The sequence below is a fragment of the Strix aluco genome, chromosome 4, assembly GCF_031877795.1.
Source record: "Strix aluco isolate bStrAlu1 chromosome 4, bStrAlu1.hap1, whole genome shotgun sequence".
Taxonomy (NCBI): domain Eukaryota; kingdom Metazoa; phylum Chordata; class Aves; order Strigiformes; family Strigidae; genus Strix; species Strix aluco.
In genome coordinates, this window is record NC_133934.1 from 120,569,013 (window position 1) to 120,590,260 (window position 21,248).

The 21,248-nt window shown below is 35.4% G+C and overlaps 1 protein-coding gene across 9 annotated transcripts in view; it reads left to right on the plus strand.

The window, feature by feature from the left end:
- Positions 1–21,248, plus strand: part of KLC1 (kinesin light chain 1) — a 53,630-nt gene that overhangs the window by 24,639 nt on the left and 7,743 nt on the right. For 5 of the 9 annotated variants that reach the window (XM_074825223.1, XM_074825225.1, XM_074825222.1 and 2 more), the window contains exons 4-14: positions 1,525–1,603; positions 3,531–3,756; positions 4,271–4,358; positions 5,087–5,188; positions 5,826–5,999; positions 6,145–6,244; positions 7,079–7,128; positions 7,218–7,285; positions 8,743–8,851; positions 12,165–12,326; positions 17,622–17,752. In XM_074825223.1, coding sequence (XP_074681324.1) covers positions 1,525–1,603; positions 3,531–3,756; positions 4,271–4,358; positions 5,087–5,188; positions 5,826–5,999; positions 6,145–6,244; positions 7,079–7,128; positions 7,218–7,285; positions 8,743–8,851; positions 12,165–12,326; positions 17,622–17,752 — 1,289 coding nt within the window. Of the gene's footprint in view, positions 1–1,524; positions 1,604–3,530; positions 3,757–4,270; positions 4,359–5,086; positions 5,189–5,825; positions 6,000–6,144; positions 6,245–7,078; positions 7,129–7,217; positions 7,286–8,742; positions 8,852–12,164; positions 12,327–16,219; positions 16,858–17,621; positions 17,753–21,248 lie in introns of those variants that run through there. The other 4 variants (XM_074825226.1, XM_074825229.1, XM_074825230.1 and 1 more) reach the window with 3 other exon arrangements.

Consider the following 21,248-nt stretch of genomic DNA (forward strand, 5'->3'; position numbering starts at 1 on the left):
TCCCCTTTTCAGGACTTTCTGCCAGACGCTGTGATCATCTGCACATTTTCAGTTGTGTTTAGCTAGCCTATTGTGTTAAATATTCTTAGATTTAGAGAGAAAATGGATACAATTTTAATTTACAGAAGTAATTTACCACTTAAAAAGACATCTGAGTTATTTGCCCTTCTTGTTACCCTTTTGTTTCCTTAAGTTAGATGGCACCATAGAGAAAGAGCTCACTTTGTGCTATCAGACCTTCTCACCTGTGTCTTGGAAAGAACAGTTTATCATAAACAATTATTTCAGTAACATAATGGTTGAAAATGTATGTGTTTTAGTCATGCTTAACTGCCTGCTTGACTAAATCCTTTTTAACATATTGTGATTAGTGAGAGTTGTTTTGGTCAGTTGCATGTGAACTTTCCAATGCTATTTCATGAGTTGGTATTTGTAGCTGAATACTGCTAGTGAAGCCTGTTTAGAAAAGGCACAGGAGGAGGGAATACTGGGATTTTGATGTGCTAACTGTTGAACTGTAATCTGCAGATGGCCTAAATAGCACCGTTATTTGAAGTTATATTGGCAAATATGGTCAAAGTAGGCAAAGCATCTTTATAGTTTCACTAACCATATGGACAGTCTCTGTTGTTAGCCTTGGAAATAGTCAATTTTATATACTCAGTAGGAGGTTGGAATCTTCCCCGGATCTAGTCCCATCAATTGCTGAGCACCCACTTTGCCACCATTGAACTTGAATGCCAGCAGCAGCAGTTGTCTTTTTCTTATCTGTGAAAAAAGGTGTTGGATGGAGACCCAGAAAAATAGGACTGTGTTCTGCTCCTGGGTTTTCTCCTTACTGAGATTAACATTTCTGAGAACTTCAACTATTTATGTTGTGTAGACTTCACACTTAAACAGGACTGAAGGATGATCTGTTTCTTAATTTTACATGATTGTGGAATTTGAAATGATTTTATGTTTAAAATCAATATATACTGATGGATTGTGCAGAAATTAATATGGTTCCAGATGGAGACTATTGGAGATTAGCTTCCTTGCAAGTGTGTCATTTCTTTTTGAACCTTACAGATCACAGTTGCAAAATTTATTTTGTGGCGAAGTTGAGTACTCAGAAATGGAGGTCTCCTTATTCTTCTCCTTGACCATCTGTAACTGTGTTTACGACTAAAAAAAGTACAGTGGACAATTCTGTATTCAGTAGCACTCCTCAGTGGGTACTTTCATTAGGTCTCTGTAAGAATAGCAAATGTGTTCTTGTGTGCTTAAATTGAGACTGAAATCTAGGAGACCTGATTTCTATTCCTGGTTCTTCTGAAGGTGTCCTGTATTGTTTTGGGACAGAGTATGTAAATACATTTGAACATAAGACCTTCATAAAACTTCTGTGAGAAATGTTATTGTTGTTAATTCCTAAGTTCTGAATGTGGGATTTTCCTTTAACATTGCTGATTAAATGAACTGTCCCTTTATGCCTTTAGATTTAAGTGTAACAATTTGTTTGGGTTTGGGGTTGTTCTATAGGAGGATAAAGATACAGATTCCACCAAAGAGCCTTTGGATGACTTATTTCCCAATGATGAAGATGACCAAGGACAAGGAAGTAAGTGCACTTCAGATTACTATGTTAGTGTATTTCTGCAGTGCAGAATATAAAGATGCTCTTTATAAAAATGAATCCATGCTTGGGGTCCTCTGGGACACAGTGGGAAGGGTGAACACCTCTGCTAGAATAAGGAAACCTGTCATTGATACACATTCTGTACATTGATACGTACAGAACTGGGGCCTAGGTTTTTAAAGAGAGTTTACTAGATGTTGTATTCTTGGAACTGACTTCAGAATTTGTCCCACAGTCTTTCTTGTGGGCCTCAGAATGGAAGAGGTTTGTTCCAAGTGACTGAGGCAGATTCTGAAACACTGAAGCTTTTTGATGGTCTGTCCTGATGGTGAATTCTGTTAATGACCTTTTTAATGGTCTGATTTAGCAGTTTGGGACAGGTTTCAGTATGAAGTCTTTCTCATATAATCTTTTGCCCTTTGCTAAGGTTGTTTTCCTTAGTTTTAGAACTCATTCCAGAAGTATTGTCTTCAGGTCAGAAGCACTGATGAATATGCAGTGAAGTTTGAGGGTAGAGGTTTGGTAGCATGATTGAAAGAAGCCATTAATAGATAAGCTTTGCTTAGTGAAATATTGCATTTTCTGTATGGGTGTAAACCTGATACTATATAATACATTGATATTGTAGTGTATATGCAGTGTGCTAGTATTATAATGGTTCTTGGTAGACAAATTACTTCAGAAGAAATGTCTGAAGGGTTGCACCTCTGTAATCAGCAGAGTTTCGAATTTCCTTTAGGGGCATGTACACAAGATACGCTGTGTTCTTCATAGTGTGGTAGTGCTATCCATAGCCAGCAATGGGAGGAAGACTTGAAGAGTTTAGAATAGGTTAGTGTTGATCATGAGCTCCCTCCTGAGCTCATCCTTGCCTCCCTAGAATTTCGTAATAGGAAAGTTGAATGACAAAGCTGCCTATATACCTGCATAGTCCATCTACCTTACTTTGCTTCACAAAAGACAAAGTTGACATGTCAGCAATTTCCTTGACCTCTAGGAAAAATACTGTAATGCTTCAGTGCTTTGGTAGGCAGTGACTGTGGGTGTAGGCTTGGAATTGTATGATTCCACTGACATAAAAAGGCTCCCACTTGCTGTGAGAGTGACCTTCTTCTCTCCTTTCTGTTAAGCTAAAAACAGTCTCACGGCTGGAGCCCTTATGCTGTGTGGTGTCTAGAATTTAATGAAAATGAGTAAGAGGGAATTTTCTCAATCTTCCCAGAAATCTTCCAGGTGAAGAGAAAAGGGGTAGTAGATTTCTGGGGAGAATGGGATGGTGTGGGTTGTAACAACCAAAGCTTAGGAGCTACTGGAAAATAAGCGGCTAAGCCTGAGGGTTAGTAAGTAAAACCTAAAGGTTGACACTGGCTTTGGCTTGGTGCCTTTTCTTTTGCAACTGTTATTTGTGGCATCCAGGGTGTTTTAATCCTTTGTGCCAACCTTAAGTACTCCTTGGTATAGCAAACAAAGGGAAACAAAAAATTGTATGTTTAGAGAAGAAGAATAAAGGAGAAAGGACAAATCATTTGAGCTTTTCTGCAGCTGTCTGGCTTGTTAATATTCTTTTTCATAGGGAAACACCTATACTTTAAGTGCAAAATTATGATATACTCTTGAGAATTCTGAGCTGAAAGTTTCCTACTTTATTGATTGATTTATTACACTTGGCCCTTTGAGCTAATTGAAGTGTAAAATAATACAATACTAGATGGAATATGAAGAATAATGTGGTTGTTTTCACTGTCACTGTTCAAGACAGTGTGACTGCTGTGAAGTATGTTCTAATACTAATGCTTTGTATTGAAGAAATAAAATTCAGTGAGTCTCATTTTGTGTCATTCTGCAGTAATGTTAGATGTTTTAGTTAGTCATCTTTTAAGCAACTTGAAATCTTCCCGATTTCTTTCAGTTCAACAGCAGCATAGCAGTGCAGCAGCTGCTGCCCAGCAAGGTGGCTATGAAATTCCAGCAAGATTAAGGACCCTTCATAATCTTGTTATTCAGTATGCTTCCCAAGGTAGATACGAGGTTGCTGTACCTCTCTGTAAACAAGCTCTTGAAGATCTGGAGAAGACTTCAGGTCATGATCATCCTGATGTTGCCACTATGTTGAACATACTTGCTTTGGTGTACAGGTTTGTATACTGTCATAGATAAATACCAGTTAAATATTTATTATTCACCTACAACCTGTTAATGTTCAGATTAACATTTTTTTGACTGTTTCATTTTCCATTCACTGTTTTTTATTAAAACCCTCAAGGGGGTCCTGCAATGTTTATATGTCTCCCTATACTTAAATGTCAGACAAGTTACTGCATTTTTGCCTATGCCTTTGCTTTGGGAGCTGGTGTGTTTTTGTTGTGGTTTGTTTTTTTTTTTTTTGTCTGCTGAGGGGGCATGTCTTGATTACCCACTTACAGATAATCTAGAGTATAAATTGGACAGCAGTGTAGAAGTAGTACATGCTAGTCATCAGCCAGCAAGCTACAGTTACAGGCTTCAGGTTTTTCCTTCTTCTTTTCTGAATATATTCTCAATTGCTCTTCTTTTGTACAAGCGTCTTTAGGCCAGTACTGAAGTCAGCTTCATTTTTATTGACTTTCTCTTCTGAATCCCCAGTATTAATTATGGCTCTTTAAAATTTAGAGACCAGAACAAATACAAAGATGCAGCAAATCTCCTGAATGATGCCTTGGCTATCCGTGAAAAGACTTTGGGCAAAGATCATCCAGCGGTTTGTATACATGCAATATCATATTTTTATTTGTGTTTTTCACTGAAGTTTTTTCAACTCATTCTAATATTAAACTCAACAGGAAAGTTTTAAGACCTGGCTTATCTCTAAACAGTACAGGTAGGAGGCCACGATGTAACATTCTTCGTTTTCTCTTAAATATTTAATGTTCCTTTTGAGCATTATATTCAGTGCTGTTTCACCACAAATGACTTGCACATACTTGATTTTGGATTGCATGGATTTTCTGTGGGAAATTAATTTGTGAAGAAAGATTTTAATTTGCTTACTCAAATCACTTTATTGAACTCATTGAAGGGGTACTTCTGATTTAGTTTACTGCTGCTTTTAAATGAAATGTAAATCAAGCTTTTGCACTTAATGTTTAAAATTAATGTGATGTCTCACTTCATGTAGCCTGTGTGAAGCAGTGCAGCTCTGAGTATAGATGTCAGAGGTAACTTTGTAAGAGAAGAACATACAAAGAAAAACGTATGCACTAAATAACATTTCCACAAATGAAGCAAAAGTATTTTATGATTTTGTTTTTTTCCTTTCCTCGTTTGTGTATGTACGCATTCAATAATAATTTATTCATTTACAAATTTCAAGATGTTTACCATGTGCATGGAAAATTTGAAAGCATCAGTGCGTTGTAGATGTGTTCATTTGTCAGATTTTTGCCCTGGCAAATTCCAGTGTAATCAGTATTTCTCTCCTGTTGACAGGTGGCAGCAACTCTAAACAATCTTGCAGTACTTTACGGTAAACGGGGAAAGTACAAAGAAGCTGAACCGTTGTGTAAGCGGGCTCTGGAAATCAGAGAAAAGGTATGAGTAAAAAAATACAGCATCTTTGAATGGGTTTTCTGAGGGAGGGGGAAAAGTTAAACACTGCAACTTTTTTTATGTTTTGGTGGGCTAGATCTGCCAGATAAACCACAGTTAGCAGTGCACTAGTAGTTAGCAGTGTCTGAAGTTCAAAACAGCAGTAAATTCCAGTAGTCCTACAGAGCTGTTGGAGCACTCTGGGTATATTCTAAATTCTGTATTTTGTAATTAACCTTCTTTACCTTTTTCTTTCCCCTTCGACAGTTAAGTAATCTTTGATTTGACAAGGGTATTGGAATAAAAATGAAACAACATTAAAATTTGAAAGTTGGTTATTCCATGACTATGTGGATATTTATTCTAGTCTATGAGACAGTGCCTGCAGGCTTTGTATAATACGCTGCCTATACTGTTTTTATACTACTTACATTATTCCTGTTATGAATTGTTCTGCAGCATTCTCAGTTTGTAATAAAATTGAATAATTTTCATATCTTTCAAATACAAATTTTGCTTCTGTCATCCTTGTGTTGAATTGATGATGAATAAGAACTAATGGGATATTTCTGAATGATGCATTTCTAAACCCTGATATGATGGCTGGAGAATGTTTTAATACAAGGTATTTAACTTTCAGGTCCTGGGGAAGGATCACCCTGATGTTGCCAAACAACTAAATAACTTGGCTTTACTATGCCAGAACCAGGGCAAATATGAGGAGGTTGAATACTACTATCAGAGGGCACTGGAAATTTACCAAACTAAGCTGGGACCAGATGATCCAAATGTTGCAAAAACAAAGAATAACCTGGTAAGTCTTTCATAAAGTAAATCTAAGAAAGTAAAATTTTCTGATGAATTGAAATGCACCTTTGTTCAGCATGTATTGTATTTATTATTTATCAAGCTAAATAAAACAACGTGCTGATACCTTTTGGGGGGTGTTTTGTTTTTAGGCTTCCTGCTATCTAAAACAGGGCAAATTTAAGCAAGCGGAAACTTTGTACAAAGAGATTCTTACTCGTGCTCATGAACGGGAATTTGGCTCTGTAGATGGTAAGAAACTGAGTCCCTAGATTTTAATCTATGTTTCATTTTTGTAGTTATCATGAAATAAAATCTCCAGGAAGTTAATTGTATCCTGATTAAAATTGTTTTCTGCTTGAGGTAGACTTAAAAAGTGAGGTTATAGACGTGTTGAAGCACATTCATCATAAGAAAGTATTTAGATACAGCACTGGTGTTTGATGCAAAGTAAGAGTTTTTCTTAAGTGAGATAGACTTTGGTAGGTTTATGTTTTATGGATTGTATTTCTGGTGTAATTTACCTTATGTTCAACCAAACCCAATTTTGGTATTTTTATAGAGGCAGAAAAATGTATGTCACTTTCCAGTCAGTGCAGGATTTTTAATGATCTAATAAATACATTGTTAATGTGAATCCTCCATTAATACATTTAAAGAACAGGGAAAATACCCTTAAATTGTGAATGACACTGTACATTGAAGTCAAATGCATTTTATCAACTGTAAATCACAGTGAAGAATTTTCATTGCGTTCCATGACAGTAGCATATGCACCACTTAGTAGATGTCAAAACAGTTGTTATGATTAAAGAAATAACTGTGTGGTTTTTAGCACAAAACTAGGCACATGACAAATCGATTTCAGCATATACTGACTTCAAAGCTTCTCAGAAGTGACTCTTTCTAAAGGGAAGAGGTGCATGTTTTATTTATCTGCTGCTTGTAGTATGGAGAGTAAGCTTTTTTGTGGTGGTAACAATATAATTCCCTGGTTCACAACTTAATTTCAGAAGGGTGAAAATCAAAACAATGAATATTTTGTAGTTTTATGCTTCTATAAAATACTTTCTTCTGTTTCATCAGATGAAAATAAGCCTATTTGGATGCATGCAGAAGAGAGGGAAGAATGCAAAGTAAGGCCATTGGCATAAAACTTTTTTTAAACTTTTACTTAGTTAAGTTAAAAATCAGTTAATTTTCTTCAATGTTACTTTTGTTTTAGGGAAAGCAAAAAGATGGCACATCTTTTGGAGAATATGGGGGCTGGTACAAGGCTTGCAAAGTTGACAGGTTGGTAATTTCTTTACAGGACAAACAATGCGGCAATACCCAGTATCCAGAAATGTCAAATTAAAGCATGTTTAAAAAGGAAACCAAACCAGCTGCTTGCTTGGGACTATATAAACTACAGTATTAAAAATTCGTGCCTCAAGAATGCGTTTCAGGAACATGGTAGCAGTTTTCAAGGCTGCTTTTTAATCTAGGCTGGTTAGGTGTAATAAGTGACATAAAAATTCACCAGTTGTGTTTGTGGCAGCCCTTCATGTGGAAGCAGAGGTCATCTTTCTTTCTTTTTATACCATTGGTTGACATACATGCTCTCCCTGCCCCAGCAAGACTTTGAGAGAGGGCCAGAAGCAAAAAGGAGACTGTACAAATAACTGAGCTCAGAGTTTTCTAGCTGGCAGAAGGAAACAAAGTTACACTGCCACAATTAAGCATTATTTGTTTCTAAAGCTTGAAGAATATAGTTTTGTGTGAATGAAAATGTGTACTTTAAAATGGCAGAAGAGAAGGACTTCAGTTTGGTTTATGCTTTGTGAAATATTTTATTTTGCTTTAATTTTGTTCCTTTACTGTGGTTTTTTTTTTTAGTGTGCAGGTGTTACAGTGTAAGAAAAAAAACCTGCACCTGGTACTGATAATGCTCAGTGAGGGTTTTTAATTTCTTCAGTGTTTGAATTCATGTATTTAACAAGCAACATAACCTTTGTACTGTTGAAATCTGCTCTTTTTTCTCCATCCTCTCTGAGTGCAATACATTTTGTTGGTTTGTTTTTCATGTACTAGTTCATTCTAATGCACAAGGAAATCTTTTCTCTGCTGTTACTGGAGCAAAACTTCACACAACAATACTGTGACTGAGCTAATTCTTATTGTGTCCTTGAAACAAAATGTCTTGTTGGGGTGTGAGACTTGTTAACGGAATGTGTGAATTTTTTTCCTTTATTGTTCAAGTGTGGTTTGAATGCATAAAAACTGCTAGTAGGTATTAAGTAAAAGCTGGTGAAAGGAACTGTTAATTTGTTTTGTGACTAACACATGCTACAGTAATGGTCACTATGCATGAGTAGGCATATTTTCTGGAAGCTTCACAATTATTCAGTTGAACACACTGAGCTAAACTTTCACCTCAAGATGCATCTGAGAAACACAAGGATATAGCACTCCAGTTTTCTCTTGAGCAGATAGATCTAGAGGTTAGTTACTATCTTTGATTTTCAAGGCTGCTGACTAATCATAGTGTGAGCTGTTAATGCACTTTGAAAGGGGTTAACAGGTTTTTCCATGTACATGAAGTACAGTATAATATATTTCAAGAGACACTAAATAATTACCAAAAAAGATAAATACTGTATTAGTTTAAGTTTTTATTAGTTTGTGAATTAAGAGAAGTTTAGTCTGTGTGTGTGTGTATATATATACACTTCTTTTTTTTTTTTTTTTTTTTTTCTTTCTTTAAATAGCCCAACAGTAACAACTACCTTAAAGAACCTTGGGGCACTTTACAGACGACAGGGCAAATTTGAAGCTGCTGAAACATTAGAAGAGGCAGCAATGAGGTCTCGTAAACAGGCAAGTATGAAAATTCGCCTTAATGATATTTCTGGTTTGTGGTCATGCAGATTTTCAACTTCAGTATCTGTCGTACATGTGGTACATACGAACTTTCAGCTATTCAGTGTCTGGTACCTGGTGTTGCTCTCTAATTTCAGTCTGAACTGGTGATAAACCAATAACCATCTTAACACTTGCAAACTGGCTAATTGCTAGGGCAGTGGCACTGTGTGCTGGGGGCATGATTTAAATTGGGGGTGAAATTATGTGGTAAATGGAAGAGCAGAAAACACTGTGTCAGCCAGCAGTCTTCAGTTGGCTACATGTCCTGGGAGAGAGACTGTAGCTAGGGGAAATGGAGAGTTTCTGTAGATAATCTCCTTTGCCAGCAATGCTGTTCTATGTTTAATATGGAGCTGTCAAACTTACAAATGTTCTGTTTCTACATACAACTGACTGACTGGTGCAGACCTTTAAAAGACCATTATAAATTTATCAGTTGCTGTTTCTGTTACTTCTGCAAACCGATGGGATGGATATTGCAGTTTAAGGGGGGGGACTGTAATTCTTGTAATGTGGAGGAGTTCTGTGCTGCCTCTGTGCTCTCAGATCTGCTGTTCAAGTAACCCTTTCTCCGTCTTAGAAGGTGAGAGACAGTTTGATTTTTTTTTTTATTGGGGATTTATTTGCTTTCTGTTTTTTCCTTTCCCTTTTGGATGATTTGATACAATGTCTTTTATAAAAGTACATAAGACTGGACAAGCAGATATGGCTTGTCAGTCAGTGTTAAAATGGAAAGCAAAATAAGAACATATAAGTGAATTAAAAAAACTTTGGAAAGTTCAATTTTAATTTTGCTTTTATGCAATAGTAAATAAGATCTGTATTTTTTTTTTTCAGAAGTGGTTTGGTTTGGTTTTTTCCCTTATATCTACATGCAAAATTCTAAAGTCAAATTCTAAATTCAAGTAAACTGACTGAGGTGATGGACCATATCTTTATCAATAATATACTGGATTTTATTGGTTATACTGTTTTGAAGTTGTATTTTAAAGAATGATACTGCAGTGTTTGATGTATGTAGAAGCAGATTTCTGGAAAAGGGAGAGAGTAAAAAGTTCCTGGCAAACCTCATGCTCTTCTAGTGATTTCAGCAACAGTTCCCTTTGATATAAGGTGTCATAAGTTCTTTCTTCCACAGAAAATGATGGAAAACTTGCAAGTGTTTGCCAAATAAATGGAATGAAACTGGTAAGAGGAAAGTAGGAATCTGGGAGAAGAGTTACTCAACAAGGAAAATTCAGGAGTCGGGGAAATAGTTGATACAGATACTTTCTTTTACTGAGGATGATTTCCACATACTTTTACTGAAGGTTCATTTTTGATGTGTCTCTCAGATATGATTTGAAAATAAGAAATGATCATGCACTGCATCTTAACATACTTGCTTTGGTTCTTAGTTTTACTGTTGCCATTACACATGACAATTTTTTAGTGTGAACAGATACAACCAGGTTAATTTGGCATGATACAATAGTAATAAGAAGACTGGAAGAAAACTTTGCTTGTAGTTATGTTTGTTTCCTTTTTCCAGAATGCCAAAACAGAGCACCAACTTTTCCCAGTAAAAATTTGAACTTGAAGCATCATATACCATCTCTATACTATTATACTATAATATATCACATTGCATGAAGCACTAGGTTTGGACATGCAGGAAACAGTGCTGTCTTACTAGCAGTATTTAACATTACCTCTCTATTCTAGGTCATTAAAGTAAAGGAGGACAGACAGGGTTAGTGCATTTCCCCTTTGCATCTAAAAGCAACGAGGTTCTTTTGTTCCCAGCTGTGGAAAAGCATCAGTACTTCACAGCTCGGTTCTCCTTCACACATGCTTTGTTTGCTTTAGCTGCTGGGATGCATATGCTAGATTTTTGAAGACCAGTGAAGTTCTTTGTCCTTTATCTTTCATGATAGATTCCCAGTTTGTTCAATTCTATAGGTCCCTGTCCCTTCATTATTTTACTTTTTGTTTTTTTAAAAACATGCGAGGTAAATGAGACATGACAGCTCTGGAGCAGAGCCTGGAGTCTGTATGTGATACATCACCTCCTTGGTGATTTTAAAGATTTATGCTTTTCGTGTTCTGTGCCGCTGAAGGAATTGGTGCAAAAGCCATTTTGAGCCTATGTTTCTCTGCTGTCTGAAGCTCAAGCCACTTTTCTCCACCATACAGCCACAAGGAAGTGAAAATATGTGATCATTATATGCTGGTTTCATGCTTCCTTGTGTGTAGAATTCCATTAGGAAGGGCTGTTCTGCTCTTCAGTTGGTGGAGAGCAGCTATATGGGAACCAAGAACCTGATTTCTCCATGCACTAAAACAGCTTTCATTCTTATTCATGCACTTTACAGAAGAATTTTGGCATGATTTTCACTTTCTGCATTGTGGTAAACTTTATGGATTTGTTGCAGAGATCCCCCGCTGCATTTGCTGCTAATGCTGCACAGTGAAAGATGCAAAATATTTTCTTGTGTAAGGCATTCATCTGGGATCTCTTCCTGTCAGCAAATACCATTTATGATGTGGAGTAGGTTTATTATAAAGAAAACAAAACTGAAAATAAGTATAATTTGGGCTTTGTTACTTTTTAGTTACCTTTATTTTTAGTGCAGGTCTTTCATAGAGGGTATTTTAGCACTTTTAAGATACTTAAAGGATTATTTGGTAGATGATGTGCATTCTTTAACACAAAGTAAACATATTTAATTTACCATATATATAGGCTGTTTTATTATAAGCGTATTTTCTATTTGATTTCTTTCTGAAGGATAAATTATACTACTGTGCCAAGTGCCATATGTTGGTATTCTTAAATAACACAACCTGAGTCTCAGATATTAGATATTCAGACACCTGCAACATTCTTTCCAAAGGTGGGTTAATACTGCACCATTTGATAGGTGGAAAATTGAGAATTGCATTGTCTGTTCATGATCTATAAATGGCTTAAATATTAAGCTGGTAGCCAGCTGGCTTCAGGTAAGTGACATGAACACCATGAGTCTTTGACGAGTGGTAGGATAGGAGGAAAAGGATGGCAAGTCACTGAATTCTGAAACTACCAAGCTGTGTTCACTTCATGCTGTGTTGATTCCTGCAGTGTATAAAGGGCAGCTCATCTTTAACTGCCCTTTGAAAGCAGAATAGGGGTGATGGCGTTACGGGTTGGTTTGACTTCTTTCTTGATATGGTTATTGTGTGTAAATTGTGGATTAATACAGCTTGTAATAAAATAAAACCTTTTCTCATTTTATCTAATTCTCAGGGTCTTGATAATGTTCATAAACAGAGAGTTGCTGAAGTGCTGAATGACCCTGAGAGCATAGAAAAAAGGCGAAGCCGAGAAAGCCTCAATGTTGATGTGGTAAAGTATGAGAGTGGTCCTGATGGAGGCGAGGAAGTGAGTATGAGCGTAGAATGGAATGGGGTAAGTACAGTACACAGTTTAAGAAAGTAGCCTAGAGAAATTATCACCGTAACAAATATGGTTGTCCATTCACCAGCCTGTTGTGTTTTCAGTAGTTTCTTGGTTGATCTACTTTGTATTTCATAATTTTGCAGAATCAATTAAGAAATGAAGAATAACACTTTGTTTATCATAATGTAATGTAAAAAAAATTGTAATATTTTAAAACATCCTTTCTGTTGTTGTCTTGAATGGTGAAATTTCTTCAAGAATCCCAAGCAGTTGTATTTAAGTTGTTTAATGCTGATTGAGTGTCCTGGTTATGGTCTGGTGTACAATTGCTTGTCAGTGGTTTCTTTTTACTGGTAGAAATGTTCTGGCAATTAACTTACTTTTGCTTTTGTCCTTTTGATGTCATATTTGCCCATATTTTAAATGTTTCTTTAGAAATACTGCATCTGTTGGAATCATAAAGAACATTTGCTGTGGAGATGTACTAAGTGTTAGCAGTTTGAGTAAATTAAAGTGATCAGTCTAACACTAAAATAATTTCAGTCTCCTCCTTACCCAACTTGTTAGAGGAAAGAATGTAACTTTTTAAGCTGCTATACAATCCATTTTAAGAGGCAGTGCCACCACATAACAATATGATAGTAACTTCCCATTTCTTAAGTGAAATATTAATATCACCTTCCCGTGTTAGAATTTGACTGGAGTCAGGGCTTGTTCGTATTTTTCCCCTATATTGGCTTCACTGTATAACACTGATTGTCATAAAGTAAAAACATATATGTAATGTGGTTACATATGCATTTTTCTAACCATTGTTTTCCTTTAACTTGAAAGACAGTGCAAGCTTTCAGTTACTGATCTGCCTTATGTAGTAGTTTGCTTCTGTCACCAACTTTCCCATGCTTTATCCCATTGCTGGCAATGGGATATATATTGCACTGTTAACTAACTCCCAGCTGCAGTTCTGCTGAAAATGTTCCATTAGATTATAAAAGTAGTGTTGCCTGCTTTTGCTGTATGGGAGGGGAAGTAGCCTACTTTGCAGTATTGCGTGTTTCATTTCTTTTACAATAGCAATCTTTTTTTGTTAGCCACATGAGGCAAAGTTTATCATTCCAGAGAAACCTTGATAAAACACATACTGCTTCTTTAGTCTTAAAGGAGAATGTTCTTTCCATCTTTGCTTTTGTCTCTCTTTTTTATTGTTTTCTTGGCATTGGTGTTCTCAGTGCCAAGACAGTCAATCAGCATCTATTGTGAATAATACTGCATCATTAATAAAGCCAAAGTAAGGTTGGATAACTCTTTTTTTAATTCTCATTTTGCCCATTCAGCATTAGAACTGTGTACTGTACTCCTCCCTTAATTTTCACTGTACTTTGCATGATTATTTTCTAAATGGATTAAACTTTTTTCTGTTATTGACATTAATTAAACAAGCATGCAGGTTTTGGATTGAAAGGGCCTTCTGTGGAAAAGCAATAGACAGTATTTCTAGGTCAATATTTGAATCGAACTCACTGATAAAATTTGTTGATCTGAAAAATAAAGTTTTGATCTCTCAGGGCAAAGAGACTTTTAATTTTTAGTGTGCTGAAGTGGCATTGCTTTATTCTCATCTCTGTTATTTCTTTTTTCCCCTCTTAAGAGAAGGTATTCTGTATTACATGTTTTACATAAAGTGGGCAACTCTCTCTCCCTCTACCCTGCTAGTGTTTCTATCTCAGTGCTGTTCTTCCCTCTACTTTATATTGTGTAGGTGTTTTTACCCTCCTGTGTTCCCTCCAGACAAAATATTCTGATTCATAAAATACAGTAGAATTTTCTACTTCTCTGTGCAGAGCCTGAAGAGAGGCCTGTATTTTCCATTTAAATTCTTCTGAAGTGGTCAAGGTGACTCATGTTCTTGGCTGTCAGAGAGAACAGGTCAAGTGTGTAAAGCAATAAACTTCAACGAAAATTTTTTGTTGGAAGATCTGTTGTAGTTAAGTGACCTCCATATGTAATGTAATCCATATAAAGCATTAGATGCTTTGATGTAATGTCTTACACTCTTACAAAAAGAACTGAAATATCTATTGAAGTAAATCTCTCATTAACTATTAAAATGGACATGTTAAGTGAGGTTGTGTAGTGCATGTTTACATCTTTCTTATAAAGTCCATCCCTTAAGGTTAACAGAAGATACTTGAAAATGGAAAAAAATATTTGGTCTTAAAAATTCAAGGTAGAAATGACAGTGGGTATCTGTAATTGGCATTTTTCTAAATGCATCTTGCAGCCTGTTGCAGGACAGATGAAAATCTTCATGGTATGATAGTGCTTAATTTAAGGTAATTGTTCATAGTGTGGGGAAGTATCTTTTCTTATTCGAACCCAATGCTTCAAAAACACAAGCTTTTGGGCACATAAGTCTGCTTTCAGGTGTGAAATGAAAGCAGTAAGTTTCACTGTCATAGACCAGCTGATAAGAATTGCTCTTGTTTAGTAAGTGCCAGACAGTCAGAGGGGCATTGTAGCAGACAACTACAAAGTACAGATTGAGATAGTGGGGAGCTGTAAGAAAAAGTAGTAAGGTGACTCTCATTCTGAGTGACATAAAAGTTGGCAATTAAACTTTGCCATAGAAACGGATATCTCTTGTGATTTTTTGTTTGTTTATGCTGGATTTAGGATTTTTTTTTTATCCTAAGCTTATTTTTAAAGGTGTTTTGTTAATCATGGAGTCACTATGTAACTTGGGAGTTTGATGTTTTTATTTCAGATTTGAAGTATCGAAAAGCGTGTCTGCTTATTCCTACTGTGCTAGCTAGCATAATAAAAGTTATACTCTGTACCCACCAAATTTGTCTTGCCTTTGTTCTTTGGATCATTATCATTACTATAGCATCGCTGATTTAAGACCACAGGAACAGCCTTTTCACGGATGTAATAGTTCTAATTGGAATTTAGACTTCAGTTTATTCAATCCTGCAAAGCTGAAGTCTGTTTTTAAGTATGAACCATATATGCAATTTAGTTTGAAACATAAATACTCGGTTAGATTTTGATCTTCTAATCGCTTGGTAGCAAGGCATTTTGCCACTTTCAAGAATAACTTTAATTACCATTTGTTCCAGTTGCTATAGGTAAAGGCTCTCAAAACATTTACATTAAGACTATCAGTAATGGTCTCAGTTCTTATACAAAGAATGGAAAGTGTGTAAATTGAACCACAGCTTATTTTTAAAGGTAAATTCTTTCAGCTGCCTCATTGTATTAGGGAAAGTAGAGAAGTTTCTGCTTGGATTACATATATATACACACACACATACACACATAGATATGTTCTAAAAAATACTCGTGAAACTGAATTGACACAGGTCAGTTGGATTCTAGTTCTTTAAAGGAATGAACAGAATTTTGTCTGGAGGTTAGGGGAAGACCTCTTTCTTCTTGCAATTTTGTTTCAAGGAAAATTCCTGACAGAAGTTAAAGCTGAAATGAATGCACCTTGCTCTGTTCCTTTCTTCTGTTGTTTTTTTCCTTTATTTTTATTTTTGTGTTAATGTCAGCTGAAAAAAAAAATAATCCTTTCTTTGTTTACAAAACGTAATACTAAAGCTATTCCTTCTTGAAGGTGTTTTGTATTTTATACAAATTCTAACTTAAGGAATGCACAGCATCATTCGTGCTCATTCGTAAGTCGCATATTAGTGATGTAGGTGGAACTGTATGAAGATGTACGTTCTGGTAATTGCAAGGGCCTGCGCTTTGTCCTTAAGGGCAGTCCAAATACTTACTCTGGAAAAAATTATTTTGAATGTGACCTAGAAATACTGTTAACATAACTGTTCAAAATTGAAAACTGTTGAATTTTTCCCAACAGTTTCATTCAGTTTTTCTCTCTCCATTTCTGACAGGCCTAGATGCCTTTTGTGATTCTTATACTGTCTCCTGCATGACGGGCGTGCACCATCTTCAAGCTTTAACTTCTCTCTTCAGTACTGACTGCTGTGTTTTAGCAAACCCCTTAAGATTCTTGTCAGAGCTACACTTCCCTGTAAACTGGCCATTCCTTCAGTGCTGGTGTCTTTTTTTTGGTTTTCTATTTCTGTACATGTGTAGCTTTGCCAGATATGTATCTAGTCATACAAAATGTTATTACAACCATTTGCTGTGTAATACATTAGTAAGAAAACACAAAAAACAACCAAGTAACAATGAACTCTATAAGTAGCTGTTCACTATGGAAAAAAGGTAGTTAAAAGTATCACACAAGGTATTATTGAAATGGCATGATGGTGATCTTTACAGGAGAAAAACAAAACCCGTAAAAGTAAGGCATGTTCTTCAAGTGCTTTAAAATGTATTTAGAGACCTATTACATGGTTAACATCAATATGGAACTCTGGATGTCTTCACTTATGATTATTCTAAAGTAGCATTGCTGTTTAGTCTTTGTGTGAGATTTTGGCAATTATGCTTTTCTCTACTAATCTTGGTGTTCAGTGATTTGTGTATTTGTCTTTCTAACTTCTAATAAACTCACTCCAACTCAGGTGTCTGTCTTTGTCTGCTTAGTAGTACTTTACTTTCTTCTTTTACAATTCCTTTACAATTCTTCATAATCATATAGGATTTCTATGAAGTAGGAAGTGGTCACTTCTAATCTTACTAAACAGTTGCATTTTATTTAAGAGTAAAACATTTAAAAATAGAATTGTGGTCAGTTGGAAGCTTCTTTGGATCAGCACAGCAGTGTAAAACATGAATGCAATCTATGAAAAAGTTAATTTCATCATGTTTTACATTTTCTTTGGTGAAAGTTAAAATGAAGCACAGGAATTTAACCATACATGTTTCTGATCAGAAATATCTTTGTTTAATTTGTTTGATTTTAGGATTAATCAAACATGTTTGCAAGTAATGTAGATACTTAGAAAGAATGAAACCATTTTCTTCTTAGACTGATCTGATGGAGTGCTTTTGCTTGGGGCTTGTACTCTGTTAACCGCAGTGCGCTCATACGAAATGGTGACATGGTGATGGTGAATTGTTTGACTGCTGTGATGGGTTTTTATTAATTATTACGAATCATGGCTTGAGCATGTCTTCACATTTTAGAAACCTATGTTACAATTTGGAAGGAGCCCTTTTGTCTTTGTAAAGTTGTAGCTATATGGTATTATGTGTTTAAGTAATTGTACCAAGTATATATTAATAGCAATAAAAAAAATATATTCATCAATGGAATGTTTTTGAGCCAGGTTTGGGGGAGGGCAACAAACTTTTGCAGTTTCACATTTGTTCAATTTTTTTCAGGATGGCACTGGATCTTTAAAACGCAGTGGTTCCTTTAGCAAACTTCGTGCTTCCATTAGACGCAGCAGTGAGAAGCTGGTTAGAAAGCTGAAGGGAGGAAGTTCACGGGACAGTGAACCAAAGAATCCAGGGTAATTATCTGCTCTTAGCTGTGCTGGTGTGCCCTTGTTCTGTGCCCCCATGTAGCCTAGTGTAGTACCTAGGATAGTGTTTTCTTCTCTGCTTAGCTAACTGCATATCGTATAGATCTATATCTTAAAAATAAAATAGGAAATAATTTATTAAATTTATAATTAAAGTTTTGTAACATCATTATATTGGCTTTTAAGAGTTAATTCTAATAGTGTTTCTTTCCTTTTTACTGCTTTAGCCACTTGAAGAATAGAAAGGCCTCATAGAATTATTGATGTTAGTTGCCAGCAAAATTCTCCTTTTCACACAGCAGTGAAGAATAATAAATGTTACTGATTTTTACAAGAAAAGCTTCAATACAGTAAAACCCACAGCTAACATTCTTGATATTGCCTAATATCTTGGTATGTTTTTGGTATAGCTTGATATATTACTGTGGGTATAAAGAGAATTACTGACTTGAGCCCTTCTCAGTTTCTATTTTTGAAAAACCCAGATTTCAGAGAGCAGAGGAAAATGTTGAAAAACTTGAACCTAATTGTGCCGCTCGTTAATGTTTTGGTTTCATGAAGTCAGTGGTAAAAATTCAAATTTTAATGAATCTGACTTCTCACTCCTTCCTGTTTACCATGTGATTATGGATTTGGGTTTATGTAATATTTCCGATAAATGCATAAACACATTAATCATTTATTGGCTGCTGCAGAGAAGTACACATTAAAATGTACTACTGTTTTTTGTAATAGCACTCATGGGTGTTCCCTCTTGCCCCCAACTTAATTGCAGTCAGTTTTGTAGGGTTTTTTCCCCTTGATGTGGAAAACAGTAACTCATTTAGTTGACAGGAAACTGTATGACAGTGGGATTTTGAACCTAGGCTTTAGAACAGTTAAAAAGGAAAACTTGGAGTAACTTCTGATGGAGCAACTGGATCTATGAGTAATATAGTAGATGAGACAGTGATCTTGAGGCAGGGTCTCAATGTGTTGTTAAGTGCTCCAGGAGTGAAGCTTTGCTTTAGTGTTTTTATGAGGCCGTAAAACATTGGGTACATGTAGAATTCGCTTCCTCACTTATCTGTTTCAAATTCAGCCTGATTTGATTTTTATAATAGTTAATTAAAATCTCACTCTCAGCTGCCAGAGTCTTGATGTTGAAGGCAGCGATTCAAATTCAAGTTCAAAAATCCCTTTTCATTTATTGATACATCAATGAGAACTGCCTCCGAGATGATAGATTGGGAATAAACTGTGAAAAGCATACGATTAGAAGGAAATATGTAAACGTAAAATGCGTTAGGAAAAACAAGCAAATGCAAGCTAAAATAGAATAAAAGGGATGTCCTACTTTGTCTTTAGTTTTTATACGTTTATACATTTTTATACAGCATTTTTAAACATTGGTTTTCTGTTTCTATTCAGTTCTGTCTAGAGTTCATACATCATAGTTCAGGTATATTCTTGTATGAATAGATGCATATATTCATAGCTAATTTTGCATTTTTCTCCTAATTTTTGTGAGACATGGAAAGGTTTTCAGTTTCTTAAAAGCCAAGAGTTTTATTCCTTGTTCTCTGTAGTAAATAGAGCTAACTTTTTCTGCAGGTAAAGTAACTCCGTAATTAAATGTGTAGGAAATTGTGCTTGCATGTAACTGAAGACATTTGGCTTTGCAGTGTCCTATAGGAACTCCTGTGCCTTTTTATTGTCTGCACTTCAGTAGTGTTCTTTGACCAATGCAGAAGTAATCTACCCACATTAACATCAATTGTATTGTGGGATCTGTATCACCAGATAAGATTTCCTCAAATAAAGAAGTTAATGTGAAACAAATTTGAAGACAAAGCAATATTTTTCTTGCTTTCCCTTTTTGACGAAGTATTCTTGTTTTTCAGATGTCACTGTAGTTCTCAATAATTTATTCTTAAAATTTGCAATTGCATTGATAGGCTTTTATGTAGGAGGTAGGCATGTTGAGTGTGTTAAGACAAGAAATATTACAATTTCTGTTCTTGTAAGAGAGAGACATTTTTTAATCCTAATTTATATTAGCTGGTTTTAATAACAAATGCAAAGATTTTTGGTATTAAACACCAGCTTTGTAGATTGTGAAGCATAGCTGTACATACTGATATTCCAATAAGTCATTTTGATTTTATTTTCTGAAGAAACTTTTAGTAAATAATTTTTTTTCTACTTCTGAGTTTAATAAAAGGGAAATTCAGTTTGGATTATGCAAACCTTTCATTTTTAGTGTGCTTGATAGCTGAATATTACAGTACTGACATAGCACACATATAAATAATTTTTGCTGTGAAGTCAGCCACTCTAGATGGAAGACATGTGTGCCTCTCTCCTTACCAGTACACCTCTGCATTCCCTGCCTGTGTCTCTATGAAGGCTTTATTTTGAAATTGATTTACACCTGTTGCTTATTCTGTGCTTCTGTAAATAGTAATTGGCAGTGCTGATGTGATTCTGAGTGAGAAATACTCAAATAGAAGTACATTCATAGCACAGCATGAAAGACAGACTTAGTTTTCATGTGGTTGCTTGATACAGAAGGTTGAAGAGAATAAAGTGGAAAACTCATCAGGGAAATTGTTTCTCTAAAATAATGCAAAAGCCTTTTTGACAATGAGCAGATCTCTTAAGAACTGTTTATTGAAACATACAATACCTGAAGCATGTTATCAGTTCGTTCTTTCTTTATCATATTTCAGAATTCAGTTCTGTAATAATTTTAACTTTCCTTAATTAGTGTTATGTTTGATTTTTGTCACTTTTAAAATTTTGATCATAGAGCAGAACAGTTAAGATTTGTAGCTTAAAAAAAAGCTTTCATTATTGCTATAACTTATGCACCAGAAAAACAACTGCATGCTATTTGTGCAGTCAAGTTTCTAACATGGAATGATTAAAAGTACATTTGCCAGATTAAAGTTCCTAAGTATGTTGTTTTTTAAGAAAACAAACAAACAAGCAAAACCAAACAACCACCAACCCACAAACAAACTAGTATCTCATGTGTGATTAAAAATTTTTTTTAATTGGCACTTCAGCGAGAGCCTAGAAATGTGTGTAAATTTTTACTGGTGGATTTTCTGTTTCCCTGGAAGGTTTTCCATAAACCTTTATGCTCTTTTGGAGAGTTTTATGTAATGTTTTGTTTGTGTTTTACAGATTAACTTACTTTGACTTTCATATATAACCTCTGTTGTACGTTTCCTTGAATAAATGAGAGGTGTATACCATGCATGAGTCCTTGCTTTGTTGTTGCTAACACTTATGTCAAATACTTCAAATTGTGTGCATTCTAGCTTTTGTTGAACCGTTCAGATTTAATACTAGGAAAAACCAGTAAGCCTGTGTTATGTGGCAGCTGGTGCCTGTGTGTGTTAGCGTTTTGGTTCATTATTCTGCTAAGCCCTTGCTTCATGTAAGCGTTTAAAGCTCATGCTTGACTTTGACTGTTAGTAGTCTTGCTTCAGTAGAA